The following is a 26,669-nucleotide window of genomic DNA, read 5'->3' as shown; positions in this document are numbered from 1 at the left end:
ATGATAAAATGCATTTTATGCATATGAAATTGATTCTTGGGACTCACACAACAGTTACACTCTTAACAATCTTTTAAATCTAAACTTTGTTAATATAAAAATTATCTTAAAACGTGATGTAACAAATTTTGATGGTACCTCTGAGTCACCATTCGAGTGCAAAGGGTTAACACGTCGCACACAGCTTCGAATAGATTCGAAGCAGCGACCTTCCCGAATTTCGTCCATCGACAGCCGCGCTCCGTGTCCGCTCGATTATTCCGTGTCGGTCGAACCGATAAAATCGGCTGGTAAATTAGTCCCATAATTCCGGCGGCGGACCACTTCCGGTCCAGTTCACCCGGTCCGGACCACCGCGGGGCCCCGCAGCGAGGCCCGGAGCGAGGACCCGGCGTTATCTTTCGCGATCCCCGGTAACCTTTCGTCGACGAACACCGGGCTTAGGGGGCCTCTCGACGCGTTATTGTGAACCGTCGGCGGCAATGAGCGGCCGCCGAGGAGGCTCGGGTGTTATGCAACCACCTGCGAGCACGAGCTCGCCTCGAGTAAGGTCTACGACCAAGGTACGTAATCCCGGGATGGGCAACAACGCGAGAAGCCTTCGACGGTATTCCAGCGTCGTCGGCGTCGTCGTCCCGTCTCCCTGCCCTCGCGAGGCCTCGGCCCGCGCGCGCGGTGTCTTCGCTCTTCTTCCCTTTCTCCGACGACCGCAGCTCGCTGTCCTTTGTTCGCCGCGGTTTTCCATGTGCTCTCCGGCCGGCCAGAGGACGATGACAGCCCCGGCTGGCGTTAGAATTTGCTGGAAGACTTTCTCAACAACGCGCCGCGCCGCGCCGCGAGGAACATACCTGGCTCGCGGCCCTCGTTCGTCCGGCACGTTTCCCGTAACGTGCGACCAATTGCGTAGTACCTGCCACCAGCGGGATATTAATAGGGCTTGGTCATTGCTGACAGGACTCGGCGATCGCCCCACATCATCCTCTTTTCTTTCGCCCGAGTCAACCTCTGGCGATCGTCGCTTCTTTCTCGCTCTTCTTGCTCGCCGGATTTCTTTTATTCTCGCGCTTTCTTCGTTTTAGTCTCTCTAATTGACGCTCAGATTGTCCACAGAAATGGACGATTTAGGAAGAGGAAATACGATTATTCGAGCCTTGCGGTTCGTTTTTATAGTCACGAATTGTCGACAACTATTAAAACGTGCTGCAAGGCTCGAATAATCGTATCTCCTCTTCCCAAATTCCAGTTCATTTTTCTGCAGAATCTGAGCGTCAGTTAGGGAGACATTACTGTATCCGAGATGCAGATGCATCGGTTTGGTACATTTGTGCAGTTTGATGCGATCTTTTTGGTAAGTTCTGTTGGTTGTTGTTGGATCGGATTTGATACAATATTTTGTTTCATTTTGTATTATCGTTTTGGGGTAATCCATTCACTGGCGACCACGAGATACGGTAAATTTTTGCTAATTGATGCTCAAATTGGAAACAGAGATGGAGAATTTGGGAAGAGGAAGCTCGAATAATTGTATCTTCTTTTACAAAATTGTTCATTTTTGTTTACAAGACGAGGGTCAATTAGGGAGAATTTTGTGGATCTCGTAGTAGACTTCCATCGCGATGCGTCTATTGAAGGTTTCATTGCTAGCAGAAAAAGAAAGGATTTATTTATTATTATTTCATATTTATTATTACTTTTTATTTGTTATTATTTCTTTCTTGTTATTACTTTTTACTCGTTATTATTTCTTTACTTGTTATTACTTTTGAATTCATATTATTTCTTACTTATTATTATTATTGCTATTATTTACTATTATTTATCTTTCATTTATTATTACTTTCTAATTATTATTATTTCTTTCTCGTTATTACTTTTTACTCATTATTATTTTTTTACTTGTTATTACTTTTGACTTCCTATTATTTCTTACTTATTACTACTTTTTATTTGCTATTATTTCTTACTTATTATTATCGTTACTTATCATCATTCACTTATTTAAAAAAAAATCAATATTGGCGTCCAGAACAGATTTCTTCGAAATAAGCACGGCAGTCGATGCGTCGAAGCTTGAAAATCCCATGCACAGGCGAGTTGCATCAATTTTTGACGTTATCGCAATTTAACATCGCGTCTAATTCATGCTTCATTATCCACAAATGAACCGTTTCGACTTAAATCGTTTCTGGTTTCCACGGCTGTTTTCGCGGCTCTTCATCGGTTCATTGTTCGACGATGCGCAGAACCCGGCGCGTGGAAAATCATAGCAGAATCGTGTGCGGTTCGGTCTACGAAGATCCTCCGACCACATAAAGGTCTGCAGTCTAATTATTATTGTGCAAGAGGTCGATAGCATCTGAAACGAGCCGGCGAACGATCCCCGCGTGTTTCAGAAGGATTCTAAACGTTGCTCGCGCCACACGAGCCGAACGTACGCGAATTGATATTTTATCCCCGTCGCGGAAACTTCGACGCTTTACGTGTCCAATTGTGGAGTCGGTTGCAGGGGGACACACCGACGGACGATTACACCGGTTACATGTTCGCCGGATTTTTTTCTTCTTCTTCTTCGTATTCGTCTTCGTCTTCGTCTTCGTCTTCGTCTTCGTCTTCGTCTTCGTCTTCTTCTTCTGGAACGACTAGTAATTTGAGGTCGTTTATAAGTTGGGCAATCCGCTTCCCGCGATAGAGACACCCGGGGTCACCGTGCCGCCATGGCGCGCCATTGTCAGTCGCACCTTCGTCTCTTCATCTTCTGCTAAACTTTTTTAAAACGCGCACTACTGTTGCAATAATCCCCCCCGCTACAACGGCGTCGGGGCAAGAACGGCGCGAAGAATTTAAGGCGCGATAAATAACCGGAGGAATCGGAAAAAAACTTTCTCCGGGGCCCGCCAGCTTTTTCCACGCGCCGGATGAATGATGGCGAGTATTAAAATTTTGATGAGCAGTCCCTCCTCTGCTCGCGCAAGCGATGGGCGCTGCTCGCCCGGCGTCGAGGAGATTGCGATTGCCGTTGCGATTGCCCTTTCGAGGCAGCAAAAGGTGCTCGATGGGAGGTGCCCGGCTGGAATACCTAGATAAATACGATGGGAGTGACACCTGTGGCTGGATAGACGACAGTGCATCGCCGTCGATGACGGGCCCCTCTTAACCCGTGTCATCGGCGCCGACGTGTGGGATTAGAGTGACCCGGGGCCCACTTATTGTTGGATCGACGCGCGCCGCGTGACATTTCTGCAATCTGTGACGCGGTCGAATCGGACTTCGATCGTAATATCACTCGATCGATAATCCAATGCTTCATTCGACTTTGTTTTATTATTTTACGTTGACACAATTCGAGATGTGTACAGTAATGTCTCTCTAATTGACGCTCAGATTGTACACAGAAAGGACTATTTGATTATTTGGGGTTATTATTTGATTATTTGATTATAAGAGATGCGATTATTTGAGCCTTGCACCTCGTTTTTTATAATTGTTGACAATCGGCAACTATGTAAATGTGCATCAAGACTCGAAAAATCGTGTCTCCTCTACCCAAATTGTCCATTTTTCTGCACTATCTTAGCGTCAATTAGAGAGACATTACTGTATCTCGTAGTGGACGCCCTTTTGGACGATTTTTTGCTTATTATTATGTCTTACTTATTATTACTTCTTACTTATTATTATCTGTTTATTCAAATTATACATATACAGTGTATCAAATCTTGGTATTGCAACCCCTGACTTGAATTTTTCTTTAATATTAAAGGGATGACTAAAACTGCGCGACTAAAACACTGTTTCATTTTGCTTCCACTCGGAATGACAAACAAGATTCCAAGCGATAGCGAAATTACAGAAAAGTATGTCAGTTATTGTACAGTAAACTAGTTCACTTAACATTTAGAAACAAGTTCGAAGCATTCGGTTCGATTTTAAAAAAGTTCCAGAGCTTTGAAAGATGGTCAAATACTTTTCAGTCAGGGGTAGTTTGCTCGTTGCATCGAAAACAATTGGCGTCGTTCTAAAAACTCAGTTCGATTCAAATGAAATACTGATTTAACATTGATTTGATTCAATAACGTGATCGAGGGATACAGCGTCGGTGGTACAGTCAAGCTTGAAAGCAAGCATTCCTTCATCGAGATCGGTACAAGAAGAAGAAGAAGAAGAAGAAAGGTAAAACTTGGATCAAGCATCGAGGTCGCGTTTCGCAGATTCGATGAATAAACAAATATTTGTTTATAAGCTGAATAAAAATGTTTAAATGACTTTATTAAAATGTTTGCGCGCGTCGATTTCGCGCCTTTCCGCGCGTTCAATTTGCAAGCCGAACGGGAGAAGATAGGATCGGCGGCGCGTTCTCTTTCCTCATCCGCGCGAGTTCCTTGCGAAATTCCAGTTTCCATCGTGGAGCAACAATCCCGCTCGGTAACGATAACTAAACCAGGCGTCATTAATTGCCCGGCGCTCTTTTGCGGCCTGTTATTGCCTCGCCGATTTTTGCATTCGGCGGCACTGCGCCGCGCGGCCTAATCCGCCCGGCGCGCCGGTGCCGCGGTGGCCGTTCGTCGTCGCGTTGTTTGCGAAACCCCTGCGAACGGAATTTCGCGAAGGCCGTTTCGGCACGAAAAGAAGGCGGTTTGCGGGTTCGCGCGGATTTACAACGACAAATTCGCGTAATGAACGGCGCGGCGCCATAAAACTTCGGCCGAGCGCGTGTATCTTTATGATGGGATTTTTACAATCGGCGGCGATTATGTTTTTATACGCGGCCGGTCGGCCGGCCCGCCGGGATACAGTTATCCAGAACAAGATGGCGGCCGCGATGGGGGCCCGGGCTGTGTGGGCCGGTGAACCGACAGAGGGAACGGAGAACAAAATTGGCGGGATGAGGTAATCGATGAAATTTCGCGGGACCCAACGTCGTGGGCCAAACGTCTCTCGGACGATCATCGGGGGGGATTTGGAAATAATCTTGACGGTTTTATGGGGGGGCTGTTGAAGTTTTATTTTCAATTTTAAGTTTTAATTGGTACACGAGCCGGTAGTTTTTAATTGGCACACGTTAAAACGCGACAGCCCTTCTCGCCGTGCGTCGAAATCGCCTTCTCGCCGGCCTGCACCGCTGTACCCACGCGTTGAAATCACCGGCCGACACACTACTCGCCACGCGTTCAGCTCTCCGGCGGATTATGCTCGCTCGCGCGCTCCAATCACCGGCCGCGGTATTTCTTTTGTTGCTCGAAAACCAATGCCGTCCCGGCGTCCACGCTTCGAGCACCTCTCGCGTTAAACATTTCAATATTCAACGCGCCGGTACGCGGCTGCCTTTTGCGTTAAATATTTAGCATTTTTAACGTCCGTTCGAGAACTCGGACATTCGTCAGCGATTTATTTCAGCGCTAACTTCTCTATGCCGCGACTTCATATTCTCGAGATTCTTACGAACAAAATACGTCTGCTTTTCACTGGATATTCAATTGTTCCTTTTCAAGTTCAATTGTATTCCGAAATAAATAATGGATAAAAATCTTCCCGCGCGTTTCAATGTTTTTTCTACACGTCGAATCTTTTGTACATTTCTCTGTAGCGTTTCGGGCTGAATCGGGGGAAAAAGTAATCGGATTAACGATTGACGATTATGATCGACGTGAAGTCGTGTTCACGAGTAATAAATAACTCGATTGATCGAAGCAAATGGTAATCGTCGGTCATGATTAACGCGGTAATCATCGATCATGCAATTATTGCTTCCTTTTTTACTATGATTAGCTGAAAAACTTGGTATTATGGTAGTTAATTATAATTCTGATCTCTCGTCCGGACCCGATAGCGTGCGATTAGACGGGAGATAAATTAATGATTCGTCTCCGAGATTGCAGGTCACTGATTGATAATCGTAAATTACAAAAATGTATTTATGATTACCGATTTATTTCTAGTAACGATTAATCGATTAACGACTACGATTATCGTGATCGCTTTTCTCGTAATCAATTGCGAAAGTAATCAGAAAATAATTACTTCGTCGAACTCTCGGTTTCGGTGAATTAAAATTGTTATGATCGTTATTTATAAAAATAATGTTTACGGCGAACAGTATCGTTCTTTCGGACAAATAACAGACCGACGGGTGGTTTATTAAGTTCATCGCCGTGTTACAAGTTTATCTCGCGGCAATTTTGTAACACGGCGGCCGGCGTCGAGTGCAATCAGGTTGTGCGAGCCTGTTCTTGTAAAAGGAATGAGAAACCCGACACGATTCCACGATTGATAGAAAACCGCCGATAATCCTAGCCATACTCGTCCGACCTCCCACCTGTCACTCCGGCGAACGAGCGACCACAATCGCAGAGCCACCCACGTGCGTTCGCGGCAGGCCGCCCGGTTTTTTTCTTTCAGCCCGTTATAGCGAACGAAACTGCATTTTCCACGGCGATTACGACGCGGCCGGCGACTAATCGACCCGATAAATCTTTCAGAAACATCTGCTTCGACGCGGATTCTCCTCGGCTACGGACTCTTCTCTCGGCGCAATTATAACGGCTCCGCTGGCGGCTAACCTCGAAATCTCGCGTCGATTACCAGCTCCGCCGTCCGTGTTACGTTGATTTCATTAAGACGACGCCGCGATGTCGCTCTCCTTAACACCCACTCGCGACCGACCGTTTCGCCAACGCCCACGCGACCGGAGGCTGCGGTTCCCCGCAGAACAGGGCTTATCTGAATTTCGTACATCGACTATTACACCGATACTGTCTGTCGTTGATTCCATCTTGTCCACCGTGTATGCTGCGTTAGTTTTGTTGTAATATATCTGGGCCTTTAGTGTACGTTCTTCGCAACTGAATACAAAGTATTCGCGATTTTAGCGACATCGAAGCTTCCGATTCCGTTCCCCGATATTTTCAGAATTGGACAAAATTTTATTCGGACGACGGACGAGAGATAAATACTCGAATAAAATTTTATTATATTGATATTATATTATCTAGCGAAGAAAATTATTTATATTATGTTTATTTATTATTTACATTATGTTTATATTATATTTATTTATTATTTATATTATATTTATTTATTATTTACATTATATTTATATTTTATTTTATTATTTTTATATCTTAGTTTATATTACTTATTTTTATATTATTTATATCTTTATTATCTTATATCTTATTTTATACCTCATTATATTTTATAGTATATTTTATATCTTATCCGAAGAAAATTTTATTCGAACGTAAATTTATCCGAATAAGAGTTCATTCCAGTGTAAATTTATCCGAACACAAGATTTTATTTCGATATATTATCAGAACAAGATTTTATTCGAATGTAAATTTCTCCAAATAAAATTTTATTCGAATGTAAATTTATTAGTAACAGGAATTCGTACGGAAAATAATGGATTCGAGGAAAAGCGATAGGAATGCGAAGTGCCTTTCTTCAGTAGCTCTTTTTAGACGGCGCTTGAATTGCTTAATTCACGGGTTCTAATCGATCGCGCCGTTCGTCCCGAGAGGATAAGCGGAGCAACGTAGCGAGTGACCGACATTAAGAGTCGCCAAGTGCAACGCGACCGGGTAATCTGGTCATGGCATCTGGCCAAATAAACAACCCGCAGGGAGCCGTGGGCGAAGCCGTGGTGGAATCGTGACTTTTTATTATGCCACGGATTGGTACTACGGTCCGGAGCGGACAGAAGCGAGGTCCCCCGAAGCGGACAGAAGCCAGCGCGCGCTCGCGCGGAGGAAGCTCTCTTGCTCGAAAAAATCGCTCGTTTGCTACCGAGCGGCGCACGGTGGTCCGGATCGAGAAATTCAATAACAATTTGTCAAAAAATCATATTTCTATTATCGATATCTACTTCTATGTATCCAGCAATCTCAGAAATAAAAGGATTAATAAAATACAGTTCAAGTTTTGAATAATATAATTATTTAAGGCTAGACATTTTTGAAAAGTGATGCTGAATGCGATAAGGAAAATTTGATAAATTATTTACTATTAACGGACTATTGCTATTAATATTAATACTATTATATACTATTATATTATATTTTAATATTATATACTATTAATATTAATACTACTATACTATAATACTATTAATATTAATATTAATAACTATTACTATTACTATTAATTAATTATACTTAACTGTTACTATTAATAACTATTACTATTAATTTCTTCCTTGTTCCACAGAATTCCACTTTGTGACATGGTGGATTATTTTCATTATACTTTTCTGTAAATAGTAACATTTTCCGGTAATTTTTTAATCCGTTGATTACGAAAAAGTTGCTCAAATATATTATACGTGTTCTATAAAACGTTATAACATAAATATGAAATACATGTTTAGAAAGTAAAAAATAGTTTCTAAAATTATATTCGAACAATTTTCTTTCCCGTGAAAAATAACAATAAAAATTAATCAAAAATTATCGTTTAACAAATGGAAAAAATATTTAATTATCCACAGTTGGAAATGCGTATTTTTTAAATATTTCTGGCGAAGATTTCATTGCAATATCTCTAATGGTTCGAAAGTTATAGCAGTGGGTCACTGAATTTCTCGGCTCGGACCGCTGTGCGGCGCCGCGGCGGTCGCCGCGTTTCTGGAGCCGGCCAATCGAAATCGGCGGGAAACCGTAATCGAAATAACCCGCGAGGTACAGCAGGCGAAATAAATCGCCGTTCGGCCGCCGAAGTAAAGGTGCGCAACGGCCGCATCGATACCTCTAATGATTAAGTGACTTTATTGCCTCATTAAGGAATAACACAGGTACAGGGGACGCGCGTACACGGTATACGGCTACAAAACGATTGCTCAACGAACGATCCCTGGAAATAAACGCGGCGAGCAGTGCCGAGACACCGGAGTGCACCTCGGGACACACTGTTTCACGCAGGAATGTGATAAAACGATGATCGCCGCGGACCGAACCGCGCCGCCAAGATTCTCGAGGGACGCACGCGCCCGCGCGTTCCTACGGAACGAGCTCGGTTATGATTAATTATCGCCTCGTTTATTATTCAATTTCGTAACCGAGAGAGAGAGCATCGGAGGGCTCTCCGGCCTTTTTTGTCCCGCGGTCCACCGAATTGCTCCCAAAATCGGCGCCGTTGTCCGCACGAAATTCGTCGCGATCCGTGGCAAATCGACGGCCCTCTGTTTGTTGATTATTGCAGACTGTGCGTCTTCTTTGTGAAAGAAACGGCGCTCGCGTTAATTACGAGAATCAGCTAGGAATTTGATTATAGTGGTGTTGAGCATTATTTTTGAATTGTTTCGAGTATTTGTTCGTATATTTATTCATCTGTGATCATTATCCGAATTAATTCCTTCTGGTCGAATATTTTGTACGAATAATTCATTATTCGTCGTAAATTGTGTCACCTATTTATTCGAATGATTCTTTATTCGAATAATTTTGTATTCGAATGATTCTTTATTCGAATAATTTTGTATTCGAATGATTCTTTATTCGAATAATTTTGTATTCGAATGATTCTTTATTCGAATATTTTTGTATTCGAATAATTCGAAAAAATTCTTTATTCGAATAATTCAAATGATTCTTTATTCGAATAATTCGAAAAATTCTTTATTCGAATAATTTCTGTTCGAATAATTCAAAAATTCCTCATTCGAACAATTTTTTATTCGAAAAATTCTTTATTCGTGTAATTTTTGATTTGAATAATTCAAGAAATTCATTAGACGAATAATTCGAAAACTTCTTGATTCGAATAATTCGAAAAGGTAATATGGAAGAAATAAATTGGTAAATTGTATTTCTGCGCGAACAATTCCTTATTCGAGTAAAATATGCAACGAACAATAAAATAAATTCGTCTGCTTCTTGAAGACTCTGGCCAGATCGACGATCTTTTCTACGATAATTATAAATTTGTACATCTTCGGGGATGTTTCCCTACATATCGAAGAGCAGTCGCAGTATCTTTTTTCTCGTTGAAATCGTTCGTCAACTTTTCCGCGCGAAATATTGCAGTTCGCGGATGAAATTAAAGGTTTAACCGTTGCAACCTTCCCTCGGCTTCGGATAAGTCAATTCACTTTCGGAAGTGGCTTGTATTATGAAAGTGACTGTGGAAAAGTCGCGGGCACGCTTCGTTGGCTGCGCTAAGTGCCACAGCTTCGCTCGGCCATTCCAATTTGCCGGAGGATATCGGTCGTGAAGAATTGGACGCGATTCTTTTTCTTTTTTCAAAAATACACCACCAACATCGCCTAGCTCTCAACCTTCCCGGACGAACAAGATACCTGAAGAAGATCCTTGGCCCATTAAATTGACGGACAAACTCTCTTCGACGACAATGGAACGCCGAACACATTGGCGCGCCTGAAAACTCCTATTAAATCTCTAACGCTTGCCAATCAACATTTGTGCCGAGTTCTCAATTCTCGATAAAATAATCTCACACAGAATGTGAAATTACGGTATACATAAATAAATAAATTATATATATATAAATAAATAAATAAATATATATATATATATATATATATAAATATATAAATAAATATGCTGTATATATAAATAATTTATAATTTACGATAATTTATAATATATATAAATAACTTTTAATTTACTATAATTTATAATATATATAAATCAATTTATATATATAAATAAATTAACCCCTTGCCGCACCACTTTCATCATAGTTAAAATAATCAGAATCGACTGTAATAATTTTTATGAAGAGAAAAACCAACTTATATATATCGCGTGTCAACATCTCCTTAAACCCAGAATTTCAATGAGACTAAAAAGAACGGAACAGCGTTCATACCGAACGGGTTATTAATAGAAATCTTGATCGCGCGTCGGACAGGTCGAAATACGGCAAGCGATTAAATTAAATGAAATAATTCCATCCGGTTTTAATCCAAGCATCGCGCGACCCTAAATCCGCAAAACGAAACAACGAAGTCGACAATTAACGTTCGTTTTTGCGAGAGGTTCGGCGGCGAGAGTAGCGATTTGAAATTTATTAAAATAATCAGCACGATCACCTTGGGCAGCCGATACCGTATTTTCCATCGAAGCATCGGTGGCGGAGATCAAAAGCGCGATCGAACTATTCGAAACAGAGGCGGCCGCAATGTAAATGGAATTCAGCCTTGGCATCAGCGCGCACCCTTCCATTTTCAGACCAGCCGCAGCAACTGTCGTAACCAGCTGATTGGAGGCTCGCGCTCCATTTTCCGCGTTCCCCTCCTCCCCTCCACCGTATTCTAATCGTTTTCCTCCGACGGAGAAATATAATAAGCCGTGCACGGTTCGTTAACACGATTTATCACCGTGACGCGGCGCGAGGCGTCTCGAGGAACAGTCGGCGACCGAGATAGCCTCGTCATCGAGCAACAGAATAAAGGCACCCTACCGGGCTGTCATTACCGATCGGGGAAGTGCCGTTTCCGCGGGGGACCGTCCGCGATTCGGTCCACGGACATTTCGACGTGTCCGAAGCCAGCGAAGTCGAACGCGTTTCACGCGGCCGATTCGTGAGTCGCGCGACGCGAATCGGACGCAGCAGCGATTTCAATGGCCGATACGCGCGCAGAGGGCTCGCTACGATTTTCCATGCGCCGCCGCTGCGTGCCGTGATCTACATATTCAAATTCCACGGGCAGCAATGACACCGATTGTGTCAGAGCAACGGCGTACGCACCCGCGACCGCCTCACGAACACGGCCGGATTACGCGTTACCGGTTCTAGCGACCAGAGGGAGCTCGATTTTTTCGGAAACGCACTGACTCACCCGCGAAATCGGCCGCGGGATTTTTTGCACACGTTCACCGTACTGGAAATGTAAGGGTGCGGATTTCACGCGCCCACGATTCTTTTCGAGATGAGAAGTATTCTTCTTTTAAGGGAAAATATATTTACAAAATTGATTTTTGCGTGTTTGAATTTGAATTTTGAAATGCTATAAGGGCGTGTATTTTTGAAATTTTCAGTACCACTGGTAGCTAATGTTCACGGTACTGGGGAAAAATAAAGGAGCGGATTTCACGCGCCCACGATTCTTTTCGAGATGAGAAGTATTCTTTTTTTAAGGGAAAATATATTTACAAAATTGATTTTTGCGTGTTTGAATTTGAATTTTGAAATGCTATAAGGGCGTGTATTTTTTAAATTTTCTGTACCACTGGTAGCTAATGTTCACGGTACTGGAAAAATAAGGGTGCGGATTTCACGCGCCCACGATTCTTTTCGAGATGAGAAGTATTCTTCTTTTAAGGGAAAATATATTTACAAAGTTGATTTTTGTGTGTTTGAATTTGAATTTTGAAATTCTATAAGGGCGCGTATTTTTGAAATTTACTGTACCACTGGTAGCTGATGTTCACGGTACTGGAAAAATAAGGGTGCGGATTTCACGCGCCCACGATTTTTTCGAGATGAGAAGTATTCTTCTTTTAAGGGAAAATATATTTACAAAATTGATTGTTGTGTGTTTGGATTTTAATTGTGAAATGCCATAAGAGCACGTATTTTTGAAGTTTTCTGTATCACTGGTAGCTGATGTTCACGGGGCTGCCACCCTTTAATCCCTTAGCTGCGGCGCCCCCTTTTCAGAGTGTCGCTGTTCAAATATTGGATCAAAAAGATCCAATTTTAATTTTATAAAATTAACGATTTTATTACCAATATTTACTTGTACAGTTAACGTTAACATATGCTACATTTCGCTAAAATTACAATTTAAATAGCCAATGGTCGCTAATTTGTACGCTCGACGAGTATACTTGTCGTGACATAATTGCCATAATTATGCCATCTCTTCATGACGAGTGTACTCGTCGAACACAGCTAATTGATTAATATTTGAGGTGCGAAATAAAGCTAGAAATCGATTCATTTTGGAGAATATCCAACTACAAGATGCAACAAAAATGTCTTTTATTATTAGACGGCGGATTTGACATTTATGTTATTTGCTCATTTATGGCAAAAATGAGCGGCTCAAACGCGAAACAGTGGAAGCATTTGAAGTATTTATAAAGATACTATTCTATTGTGTTCAACTGGTTGAAACGATTGAAAAGCGAAACGGACGTTCGTCAAGTTTCCGCATCTTGCTGTTGGCGCAGATAAAAAGTTTCTCGCTGCCGCACTATTGGAATTCGTTAGATCCTTGTTCATTCTTTTAAATCGTGTTTGTAAAGTCGCTTCCGCGGCGCATACCAATCTTCTTATTGAATCTCGTCAAACAGCTGTCGACTTAATTTTGTCTTCGCAAAGTGTTCATAAATATGCACACGTACTCCTGAACATTGTTGCAACTACTCCACGAGCGCACTTTACGCGCGTACGAATGCATAAATATTTAGCCGTGACTAATCTGAAATGAATGTTGCCTGCGATTCCATATGCTAAATAGAAAATACGTTGCTGAAAGAAATTACGGCGTTGGATAAATTTTGGAAATTTTGGACGAAAGTTGGTCGACTTTGATCGGCGACAACTACGCGAAAAATTAATGCAGGTTGATGCATTTTTTTTTTAATTGAAGCTTCGAACCTCTGCTTTAAGATAGCGTTTCTAAATTTTAAGTTCGATGCATCCTTGATGCTGTAGCCATTTAAATGCGAAGGCATTCTTTTTTAGTTTAAGAAAGGGCACTTTGGAGTAACCCTTGTGTAATAAAACAATTACAACAAATTGTACGATAAAACAATTATTACACTTCGAAGAAACGTACAATGTAAATTAAACGTAAATATACATTTATACTTTAAATAATAAATACACAGCTAAAACAATAGCTATAGCTTAGAACTATAGCTTAGAAAAATTGTCGACGAAAATATAACAAAAATGCGAGAGTTACTTTGAAGTGCTGTAACTTCGCGAAGAAAAAGGGCAGCGGCGTTTCTCATTTTTCAAATTACAGAAAAAAGATCAAATTTCATTCGGTTGCAAACAGCATCTCCGACAAAAATTTTGCAAAGTCGGTGCATTTCGTCAAACTTGACAATTCTCAATGTGACAAACACGGCCTCGCATTAAGGGTTATTTTCGTAACCCTATATTTAAAAGATTACAGTGACGAGAGTGCGCATCAGAGTTGAAATCCAGAAACACTGTCTCAAAGTAGAGGTTTCAAGCTTTCATTTGAGATAAAGACGATCGTTCCACGATGATTTTTCGCGGAGCTGTCGTCAGTCAAATCTCGCAATTTTTCGTCCAAAATTGGACGACGGAAAATCAAAGCACAGGGCTCGCAGGAACGATTCTCAAGAAATCGAGAGCATTCTTGCGGATGAATGGCGGACAAATTAAAATGTAGATGTGCAGGATTTCGTTGCAGTTAACGAAGCCTCTCTCTCTCTCTCTCTCTCTCTCTCGCGCGCGCGCTCTCTCTCTCGCGCGCGCTCTCTCTCTCTCGCGCGCTCTCTCTCTCCCTCGCGCGCTCTCTCTCGCACTCTCTCTCTCGCGCTCTGTCTCTCGCGTTCTCTCTCTCGCGCTCTCTCTCTCGCGCTCTCTCTCTCGCGCTCTGTCTTTCGCGTTCTCTCTCTCGCGCTCTGTCTCCTGTTCTCTCTCTTTCGCTCTCTCTCTCACTCTCTCTCTCTCTCTCTCTCTCTCTCTCTCTCTCTCTCTCTTCCTCTTGAAATTCGGTTAATGGCGTGCCCAGGCGGTGGCTTAATGTGACTTCGATGTTTCCACGATACGCGCGGTTGCGACTTTTCGAGCAACCCGGCTCCGGATCCGATAGTTGCATAATGCGCGGTAAAACGTAACGCTCGCATTTATGCAGGAGCATCGATACCACCCGGCATATTCCGATCGTTATCCGGCATTTGTTGGTCGGCCGATTTCACGGGCCGGAGTTTGAACATTCCTCGAGATAAGGTGCCCATCGGTGTGTATGTATGTGTGTGTCGGCTCGGAAATTTGTGGCCCGAGCGAAGAGGATTCGCGAGAAGCTCTGCTTGATTGCTACACTGTAACGCCGGAGATGGCTGTCGTTAACGTTCTACGCGCTGGCTCCTCCCCCTTTATCGAGGGTCCCCTCCCCCTCGGTCTGTGAATTAATGTAATTAATCAACGATACGGGGGAATAAGACACGGCTCATCCGGAGAAAATTGTAAGACTTAATGGACGCTCCGCGGCAAACTCTCCAGAAGAATCTCTTCCTATTTAAGTTTCATGACGAATTACCAGGCGATGGATTTATCGTGCGATGATCGCATCCGCGCGGATTCCACGATTCAGATATTAAGAGAGAAGCAACAGCTGTTTCTCCTTCGCGCGCAGAGAAATCGGTGATCGAAGCTTCGGTTGCGCAACCGAGTCCGATCCTTCTCCGCGCGCTCGTCTCTTTCTCCGCGGATAAGACTGTCTTCGTTCGTGTCAACAATGGGGCCCGTGTGCCAGCCGAATCGGCCCGGTCCCCGCGGCGGAGTTAGTGAAAAAGCACGTTAATGGTCTGACTTTCACGCTCGATGGAAGCGTCTGTGCCGGTCATCAGTGTGCCTAGAACCAGCGTGGTGAGAAATTAGCGAAAAACTGCGGCGTTCTTACCCCGACGATCGAGATCGCGCGACGTTTTGCAACCGTCTGCTCTAACGGCTACTACCGTTATTATTAATGCATTTTGCCGCGGCCGTTCGTCGAGGCCTCTGTCGAGTCACCGTTCGGCCGCCTAAACGGCTCTCCGTAAAGTTCAACTCGAAATAGGACGATCGGTTCGAGTGATTTCATCTTTAATGATGAAGATAGATCGTGATAATTAACTTGAGTACATATTTAAGGGAAGGAGACGGTTTTGTTGATACGTTTTTTTCTTTTCGAGGAACAGTCGGTGTCCGTACTTTTGTCGGTTTTGTGGAATATGTCGAGATGACGGGTCGTCAATTTTTTAATTTACGATTGTTCGGATCGTAAGGATATATTTACAAGTTATTTATTTAATGTATTTGTTTTATAATGTATTATTATTATTATTATTAAATGTATTTATTTAATGACTCGTTAAAAGTCAGAATTGATTATTCAGCACTCGTTAAAAATCAGTAGAAATTATTTAACGCTCGTTAAAAATTAGTAAAAATTATTTAACGCTCGTTAAAAATCAGAATAAATTATCTAATAGTCGTTGAAAGTCAGATGAAATTATTTAACGCTCGTTAAAAATCAGAATAAATTATTTAATAGTCGTTGAAAGTCGGAAGAAATTATTTAACGCTCGTTAAAAATCAGAATAAATTATCCAATACTCGTTAGTAGTCAGAAAAATTACTTAATACTTGTTAACAATCAGAAGAAATTATTTAACGCTCGTTAAAAATCAGAAGAAATTATTTAACACCCGCTAAAAAATCAGAATTATTATTACTTACTAATAGACTAATATAAAACAGCTTTGTTTAGTGCTCCATAAATCTAGTGTTAAAACGGAATAACTTTTTCCTAATTAATTAATAAACCATCTAAATTCATTTAGGATCCTAGAATTGCTAGACAATTGATTTCGCACGATAAAAGAATTAAAAGATAGTATTTAATCAACTTCGTTATCTGAACCTATAACGAAAATTAAAAAAAGAAAATGCATTTAACAGATCTTATTAACTGCATAACTTAATTACATAATCTTGTAAATTGCACATCTTCTTACTCAGCACAAGGAAATCCTGTTCTGAATTTTCCTACAGGAATCGATCAATCTCTCTCGATTACCAAATATTACCAAATTACCAAATTACCAAATTACCAAAAAGCAAAGAAGATCGGTCGATTCGTCCGTCCATTACGCACGACGTAACGTTTGAGAAAACGCGGTCCGTCGTTCTCTCCCCTATCGGAACGTTCTCGATTTTTTGTTTGTCCCGCGGACACCCATGCTCGATGAGCGTTGCCCATCGCCGTTGCGCCAGCGAGTTCGTTGACACGGCACAATTATCGGTTTCGCGTCGCGGCTCCAGTTACGGATAATTAATCTGTCGCGGTTACTTAATCGTCGCTAAGCCGCGCCGCGCCGCGCCGTAGCGCGATTTGCCGCGGATTTTTCGCAGCCTCGTGTTTCAATCGCGACCCTTTGTCCCCGCTCGACCCAGTTCGTTTCAGGAAAACCGTCGACGTGCCGCGGCCACGATGCGAGCTCGCAGCGTCGATCGACGCGGCGTCGACGTTACGTGGTTCGCATTGTTTCCGATTAAGCAAGTGTCACGGACGCACGTCGCGCTACGTCACTTCGACGAGTGATTGACCCAGCTGCTTCCTTCGCGTATTGTCCTTTCGAGCTTAGGCGGCCGCTCGCGGCCGTCGACGATCGTTCTTTCGCGCGCGCGCGGCGTTCGACGCGCATCGCTTTCGTTTTCTTTTGCTACTTCGCTTTCGATTTCTTTTTGCTATTTCGCTTTCGTTTTCTGTTGCCACTTCGCCGCTGCGTTTCCTGCGCGATTCAAACTTCGTATCGATACTGTTCGATCTTCTGTGGAGAATTATATTGGCACGCGTGTTCATGGCGGACATAACAATTATATAATAATTATTATTGTTTAATTGTATAATAATACAGTTATAATATATAATATAATAATCTATAATATTAATTATTATTATATATAATAATAATATTATACAATAATACAATTATATAATAATTGTTATTGTTATGATAATCGTCAGAGCGACGATGGCGGACCATTTTCCGAACAGTACTATTGAAATGTGCGTTTAATGCCTGAGCATGTTCTTTCATGTTTCATTTCTTATTTTATAATTTATATGTATTATATTATATTATATTATATTATATTATATTATATTATATTATATTATATTATATTTAACCATTTTTCTGTGTTTTCTCATCAGACCGATAATTCGCAGTTAAATCTTTTAACATACTTTTTACATTTGCTGGCGGTGTCCATTAAAATGCGAGTTGTCGCAACAGTGCTATCGACGATGTTTATATCCCGAGCTTTAGTTATTCATTAAAACATACCTTCGAAGACATTTCTCGCAGACTTATTAGCAGACTGCGGATCTGCAAATTCTCACTTTCAATTGCCGTTTTACAAAAATTGAAATTAAATTAAAGTTTCTTTCAACGAGTAAAAAATTACTTGTTGCACAAAAAAAGAGAAAAAAAATGCCATTGACAAGCTATAATGGCATTTTCCTTTTCTTTGACAAATTTGAACGTTCTCTCGTAAATTTCTCCCTTCCGTTGTTCCCAATGTAACAACAATTCACCGCCAACCACTTCTGCCAAAACTATAGAAAAAACAATATATACGAAACTCTCCCAACGTCGAAACTATAGTAAACTCTCCCCAATTTTCCTTCAACTTCTAAGCAAAAATGGACAATCTGAGAAGAAAAGATTCGAGTCTCGCGGCTTATTTATACAGTCGCCGATCGTCAACAACAACCTCGCGCCTCGTTTTTATAATCGTTAACAATCGCCGGCTACAATAAAAACAACCTAGACACATAACCTTGACCGCGAGGCTCGAATAATCGTACCACCTCTTCCCCAATCGTTCACTTTCGTTTACAAAACTTCCGGAAAATCAGAGAAAATTTACAGTACCTCTATTCCCACACCCACACCCAAACAAACCGTATCGATCGAATGAACGATCTCCGATCTCGTCGACGAAGCCTGTCGAAATAAACAATCGATCTCCGTCAAACAACCGAAGAATAGCTTACTCACCGACATGCTCTCGATGCCCCCAGGAGGCAGCTTGTGGAAGAGAAAGATCACCAGAGAGCGGCACGAGGCGAGAACAGCCCTTCGAACCCGAGTCGCAGCGCAGCGATGCTGTGAGGGTGAGGGTTGTTGTCTCGGGTATCTCACAGTCTCGGAACAAATCGCGTCGTACTTGGGGCCCGAAACGAAAAAATCGGCGTTCGAGGAAAGCAAAAAAGCAGCGGATGCCGAGCGTGAAGTTACGGGGTACGCGATCGGGACGAAGACGACGATGCCGAGACGAGGATGATGATGCGAGACGATGCGGTACGAGTCAAGACGATCGGCCGACGAGACCCTAAGCCGTGCAGAGTACGCTGGCCCGGATTAATCAGCGGAGACGTATGCGGGATTCGCCCGTAATTCGACGACTGGTCATCGCGGTGACGACGCCGGGGTATTCAAAGATCGAAACGCGTCGCGATCCCGGCGGAGCCGCGTCGCCGTGCCGGCCAGGGGGGGCCACTCGGCCAGGCGGAGAGGTGTGCCGGGGGTCGCGAGGAGGGGGTCGAGCCGAACGGAGCCCCCCCGCGATTCTTTTTTCGGAGAGAGGGAGATGCCCGAACCCTCTGGGTCAGCTGGTAGGGGATTCGGCGAGGACCCACGAGCCGGGAGCGAAAGAAAGAGAGAGCCGGCGGGAGGACGACGCTACGGGCCCGGCAGAAGCGGGCCGCAGCGGAGGGGGAGGAGAAGGAGGCCCGAAACTCGGAGAGGAGTGAACCGAGCCGGGCAAGAAGCGCGCATTCTTGTGTGTCAGCGCGCGATAGTTATGGACCCCCGGCAACCTTGTCCCAGTAGCGTGCTACTTCGCGCAAGCACCGAGATCCCGCGACGAAATACGAGCCCTGATAAGGGGTCAGCTGGTCTCCCCCATGGGGGATACCATCTCCTGCCTTCCGCGCGCGCGCCACGCTTGCTTTTTCTTCTTTTTTTTTTCTTTTTTCTTTCGAACATCCAACAACGGTCGGTCGGCCGCTATCTGGGTCATGGTTCCGCGAGAAAGAAGATGCGCCGGGGCTAGTCGATCCTCGCGGCGGAGGCAAACTTTGAACCTGCGCATCATCGGTCGGCTCTACTCGATCGCTCCTCTCGGCCACCGGATAATTGCTCGCACGCTCGCACGCTCGATCGCTCTTCTAGCTGCATTTCCTCCCTGCTGTTTCGCCGGGGTTCCTCGGCTCGAGACGCTGGAACTGGTGGCCTGGTACGAACGCAAGGAGACGTTGCAGGGTTTACGGGGACAGGCTTTTAATGGAACGTTGCGAACGAGATCGAAAGTGGATATTCTGGTATGAAGCACACGCGGAATGCTTCTTGATCGTTCTGTCGCTGCTACGATGATCGATGCTCGATTTTCTGTTGCACTTAGTTCGCGAGGTTTGTCGGGTTTGTTTGGCTGTGAACGGTGCTGGGAATGTTCTGATACAGCGAAACATCGTAGGAATTGGAAGGAGATTATTCGTTTTGCGATGTTATATTAGTATATTAGTATATTGGTATATTAGTATATTAGTATATTAGTATATTAGTATATTAGTATATTAGTATATTAGTATATTAGTATATTAGTATATTAGTATATTAGTATATTAGTATATTAGTATATTAGTATATTAGTATATTAGTATATTAGTATATTAGTATATTAGTATATTAGTGTACTGGTATATTGGTATACTAGTGTATTGGTATATTAGTATATTAGCATATTAGCATATTAATATATTAGTATATTGGTATATTAGTATATTAGTATATTGGTATATTAGTATATTAGTATATTAGCATATTAATATATTAGTATATTGGTATATTAGTATATTAGCGTATTGGTATATTGGTATATTAATATATTAGTATATTAGTATATTAGCATATTAGCATATTAATATATTAGTATATTGGTATATTAGTATGTTAGTATGTTAGTATGTTAGTATATTGGTATATTTGTATGTTAGTATGTTAGTATATTAGTATATTAGCATATTAACATATTAATATATTAGTATATTGGTATATTAGTATATTAGCGTATTGGTGTATTAATATATTAGTATATTAGTATATTAGCATATTAATATATTAGTATATTGGTATATTAGTATGTTAGTATGTTAGTATATTAGTATATTAGCATATTAACATATTAATATATTAGTATATTGGTATATTGGTATATTAATATATTAATATATTGGTATATTGATGTATTAGTATATGAGTATGTTAATATATTAGTATATTATTATATACGTATTGATTACTCTATCGCTGTTAGTATGCTCGATATTTGCTTCCCCCAGCTGTACTTAATTCGCGTTGTTCGTCGGGTTTCTTCAGCTAGAAACTCCGAAAAGAATGTTCCGATACAACAAAGAATCGTAAATATTAAAAGGTGACTTGTCTAATGAAACGATGAAGAAAATCGAAAGTGGCCTGCGAAATTCTTGCACTACGAAGAATGGATAATGCGTTTCGACGATTCTATCGCTGCTAGGATGCTCGATGCTTGTTTCCCAGCGGTACACTTCCTCCACGTTATTCGCCGAGTCTTCTCAGCCTTGGACAGCAGGAGTAGCATTCCGATGCAACGCGAAATTCTAAACTTCGCCAGAAGAATTCTCCAAGGAATAACGAATAAAATCGAAAGTGGTTTGCGAAGATTCCAATGCGAAGATTACGGGAGGTTTCATAATCGTAATCGTCTTGCTACTGGTACCCGGGTCTTGTTGTATTGGATGCTTTGTTTCTATGCAGAATACAGACAAATTGTATACATACCTTGGAAAGCAGAATATATGTGGACTATGATATAGTTCTGAGGTATAGTAGATTATATTTTCTACGAAAATATCGAAGATGATACATCGTTAAGAAAAGAAGAAGACTGAAGGCTGACCATAATGATTAAGAATTATTTCTCTGCAATTGTTGTTGATCCAATATAAAAAGCTCGCTATTCTGTTTGGACAGACATCGTAGTTTCCTTTTTTTTATTATTATTACGTTACTGAAGCCCTGGCGAAGTATTCGGCAATGTAAATACGTACGATTAAGATACAGAGAAAAATAATAGAAAAAGAAAAGAGAAGAAAAGGAAAAGAAAGACAAAGGAAAAGAACCAAAGCAAGAACGTGATAGGTACATATATGGACTTATAAGTATACAAGGCGTCCCAAAAATGTCTCGTAATCCGAAAGTGGCGGGTTCCTCAGGTCATTCGAAGCAACTTTTTCCTTTACAAAAATTTTCTCCGAGGCACCGTTAACGAGTTATTAACGAAAAACAGTGACCAATGAGAGGCGAGCTCAGCTTGCGCGAGGCAACCGAGCCAATGAGCGGAACTGGGCTTTGCGCGCTGGTTGGCTGGGCCGCCTCGCGTCAGCCGTACTCGATTCTTATTGGTCACTGTTTTTCGTTAATAACTCGTTAACGGTGCCTCGGAGAAAATTTTTGCAAAGGAAAAAGTTGCTTCAAATGATCCGAGGTACTCGCCATTTCCAGATTGCGAGACATTTTTGAAGAAATTTCTACGTTATTAGTAGCAAAGTGATGAGCGATTTTGCCAGAAAGTTGACCACCGAATAAGGCGTTATAATATTATAATATTATAAGTGTATAATCGACGTGTATGTCTCGGTTCAAAGATCTATAGAATGTTTCTGCAGAAATTTCTATGTTATTAATAAAGTTATCCACCGAATAAGGCGAGCAAAAGCCCCTCGTTCTAACACTGTTGCAAGAAGATAATATGTTCTCACTGCCATCGTTATACCGCGAAGCATGTCGCAGTTGATAGAGCATAGGTCTGTCGGGTCTGATGAAAACCAACGTCGTTGAAGTGTTCGGCCGCACGAAACCATAATTCGTGGGAAACATGATGTAAGATCGTCGTACAAAGGGCTCCTATGACGTGTTCCGACTAGAAAACCGGCCAAGGGACCGTGACCCAAATCCCAGCCGCGTTTGTAGGAAAATTACACCTTCGACAAAGGGAGAAGAAGCCACGCGTTTCACCGTTCCATTCTCATTCTGTTTCCGTTTCGGTGTCCGAACGGCCGCGTTCGAATAGATTAGCCGACGCTGCGCGACGATCTTGTTTTTCTGCGCGGAGGATTCCAGGAAGCGTCGCGGATGTTTACATTGTAATTGAAATTGACCACGGCTCCGACGACAACTCGGACGCGGCTGCCTTATTGTCGCCATCAATGTCATATTCTATAAATAATTTCCGCTTGTGTTTTCGCTCAATGACGCCCACGGTTTTCCAGCCTTGCGGCCTGCGACTGTGCAACCACTCCAGAAAGAAAGGACACGCGTTGGAAAACTAATCGGCGATCTCGCGTAGAGACGCGACGATTGATCTATTAGCCATTGATCCCTGGCCGACGGTGGCCAGGACGCTTTCAACGAATAACGAATTGCTTTGCGAATTATTAGGTAGAGAGACGTCGAGCGATAATGACGATGGCTCGATGGCGGCTGCAATCCGAAGGCTGTCTATTCGAATCGTTTGGTTCGATTCTAAGGACAGACGATTCCGAATCGCAGCGACGAAGATCGATCGATTCAATAGAATATCGAATCCTGTGAAATCGATTCTTTGAATCTCTAAACGAATCGATTCGGTTCAAGCTCGAATGTCCAAGAATCGATCCGTTTCAAAATCGAATGGCCAAGAATCGATTTTAAAAAAAAATCGAACATCCAAGAATCGATTAAAGTCTTCGGAATATCGATTCAAAAAATCGAATCTTCGAAATATCGATCAAAAATCGATTGTTCGAAATATCGATTAAAGAAGAAAGAAGTCGATTTTTCGGAATATCGATTAAAGAAGAAAGAAGTTGAATCTTCAAAATATCGATTTATAAAATCGATTCATCGGAATTATCGATTTAAAAAATCGATTGTTTGGAATATCGATCAAAAAATTGATTGTTCGGAATATCGATCAAAAAATTAATTCTTCGGAATATCGATTAAAGAAGAAAGAAGTCGATTCTTCAGAATATCGATTTAAAAGTCAATTGCTCGGAATTATCGATTTAAAAAATCGATTCCTCGGAATTATCGATTTAAAAAAGTCGATTCTTCAGAATACCGATTTAAAAAATCGATTCCTCGGAATTATCGATTTAAAAAAGTCGAGTCTTCAGAATATCGATTTAAAAAAGTCGATTCCTCTTAATTATCGATTTTTCTGAATATCGATTAAAAAAAATCGATTCCTCTTAATTATCGATTCAAAAATTCGATTCTTCGGAATATCGATTTAAAAAATCGATCCTTCGGAATATCGATTAAGGAAGGAAAAAGTCGATTCTTCAGAATATCGATTAGATTTCAGAATATCTACTAAGAGGTAGGGTCGCTTTATATGCCAGTTGCACGCCGAACAGAGAAGCTGTTCCACCAAAGTCATTCGAGTGCCCAATGGGCAGCAGAATTCCGGTCCACCGGGTCCTTGCACAACCGATCCGAGGAGGTAAACAATGGTTGTAAGATATGAAAAAAATGGGCACAGATCACGATCGATCGTCCGCGGTCACGAGGTGGCCGGAGATCGGTGCCCGACAATCGCACCTACGGCCGATGGGGGCCGTTCCCGCGTTCCCCGACGTCAGGCCCTGAAATTCGGTAACACGCCGCGAGACAGACCGTGTAAGTGATTTCGATAGACCGTTCAATGGCGGAGATAGCTATCAATCCGTTCCGATCACGGGTCAGTTGGCACAGACGAGCGTCCTCGAGCTTTTCGCGGTTCACCGATTAAGAAAAGGTGCAGCTCTCGACCGGGCGAAGGGAACGGGGAGATTCGCTACGATCCCCGCGCTGAATTCGCCGAGTTGTTTTCTCCCTTTCTCTCTCTCTCTCTCTCTCTCTCTCTCTCTTTCTCTTTCTCGCTTCCCTTCGTCCGCTTCTTTTTCGTTTTTTCCTGCACAATGATGCAAGGAGAACGATCGATTGACTCGTGCTCCAGAAAGAGAATCGGCGCCGCGAGTGGAAGAGCTAGCGGATCGGCGCCCGGGACACCGTAATTAAGTTTTCGTGGCCCGCAATTACCGGCGTAATTGATACTAATTTGTACGTGGGTGATTCCTGCGCACCCCCCCTGCAAATCGTTCTTGCGCAACCAGAAGCTTCGCCGTTCGATACATTGTCATCGGGCTGCCGTCTTATTTATCGCGCGATTTGCCGGTCGCCGCGCGCTGTCGCAACAAGACACACAGACGCATACTTTCGTGCAGAAATGTTGACCGTTGTTCCGAGTCGAAGAGGATGCGACCGCGAATAAAATAACCAGACGCGAATGCGTAACCGAAATGGCGCCATTTCGTGTTTTAGTTGGCGCGTCGGTGCCGCGATTATTTTATAGGAATCACGGTTGTACGATTTAATTATATTCGGAGTTTTACGGCGCACTTGCCGCACGTAATTGGCTGTGCATAAAGTTTAATTTAATTGAATGTATTAAGTTTATATTTGCGACGCGGCTAATGAGTCTGCGGCGTTCGAGTAAGAAAAAGAGAAATTAATCACGTCATTAAAATTATTGAGATTGATGAGGGCACAAATTAAATGGTTTAATAGTTGTTGCTGTAAGTGTAGGTGTTGCTGCAGTTTTTCAACGAAGGCGAACTTTTGACAGAGAAAATAAAACCTTTTGCGCCAATAAGTTGACAACTTGAGCCACTTTAACTTGAATATTTACTTTTCTCAAAATATTCGATCTGTGAAAGCACGAATTTCATTAAAAAGCATAATGTAAAGAAGCTGTACCTGTGCATATATATAATAAATAGTACTATAATGAATAAAATAATATAAATAAATAATATAAATATATTTATATAAATAATAATATAAATAATATAATAAAATAATATAAATAACGCTAAAATGAATAGTTTATTATTAATTACCAAAATATAAATGCCTTTCAAATCATCGTTTACAGCTGCCATTGTGAGTATTTCATGAGATTCGACGTTCTCATAGACTTCCGTCTATCAAAAGTCAACAAATGAATTAAAACTGCGATTGCTATTACTTGCATGCCATAAATTATCGACATTAAACGTATACGAAATTATGAGATTCATTCTTAGGACATTAATAAAATAATCATAAAACGATCACATAGAGATTATTATATATAATATCATTATTATATAAAACTATAAAATGATAGATTTTACTGCTTTTATAAGATACCGCAGTATTCGGGGCGGCCGCAGTAACACCCGCACTTACCGTAGAACGTGCGACGCCCTCCAATTTTTCTGCCGGCGCATAGAGACACGTGCAGGAAAAAAGAAGAAAAGACGAACAACGATCGACGACGAGAATGAATTTCGTCGGACAATTTGGATTTCGCCGGCGTAACCGCAGAGAGCGCGGCGGCGAGCGGCGGCGAGCGGCGGCGAGCGGAGCTGGTCCGGCGAGAATAATTTCACGCTGAAAGCTCTGTTAAAGGGCCGCCACGGGACCGTAATTTCCTGAAGCGGCCACCGAGGACCGCGTCGAATCCTTTGGCCGTCCCTGAACACCGTCGATCCTCCTCGGCCGCCGTAACTTTATTAAATTACATAGTCTTAAATAATTTAAAACGCCTCTCGAGCGATAATTCTTTCGCGCGAACGCGGCGCATACGCGCGCTTGACAGGCACCGGCGCAATTGATATTGCGAAATGTTACGAAACGTGCACGTCGAACGCATACGGCGGCGGGGTGTTTCTCCGTTTCCAGGCGGTTTCGTGCCGAAACAATTAGCAGCGTGCAAGCGGCGCGCGCGCGCGCGCGATCGCCGAGGAAAAAAAGGTGTGCGGCACCCTCGGGCGGCGGCAATCTTCGTTGATCCCTCTCCCGCGGCTATCTGCCAGCTTTACGAGATTTCTGCGTGACAGTTTA

At 42.3% G+C, this 26,669-nt stretch overlaps 2 protein-coding genes across 2 annotated transcripts in view; one reads left to right on the top strand and one right to left on the bottom strand.

Annotated features, from left to right (window-relative positions):
- Positions 1–19,085, bottom strand: part of LOC117228738 (uncharacterized) — a 129,602-nt gene extending 110,517 nt beyond the window's left edge. The window contains exon 1 of the mRNA XM_033484707.2: positions 18,717–19,085. Coding sequence (XP_033340598.1) covers positions 18,717–18,722 — 6 coding nt within the window. The 5' untranslated portion in view covers positions 18,723–19,085. The remainder of the gene's footprint in view (positions 1–18,716) is intronic.
- Positions 1–26,669, top strand: part of nudC (nuclear distribution C, dynein complex regulator) — a 186,011-nt gene that overhangs the window by 112,567 nt on the left and 46,775 nt on the right. The window lies entirely within an intron of this gene.

This window comes from Megalopta genalis, chromosome 12 (assembly GCF_051020955.1).
Source record: "Megalopta genalis isolate 19385.01 chromosome 12, iyMegGena1_principal, whole genome shotgun sequence".
Lineage (NCBI taxonomy): Eukaryota > Metazoa > Arthropoda > Insecta > Hymenoptera > Halictidae > Megalopta > Megalopta genalis.
The sequence above is the reverse complement of the archived record's forward strand: the minus strand, read 5'-3'. Positions and strand labels throughout refer to the sequence as shown.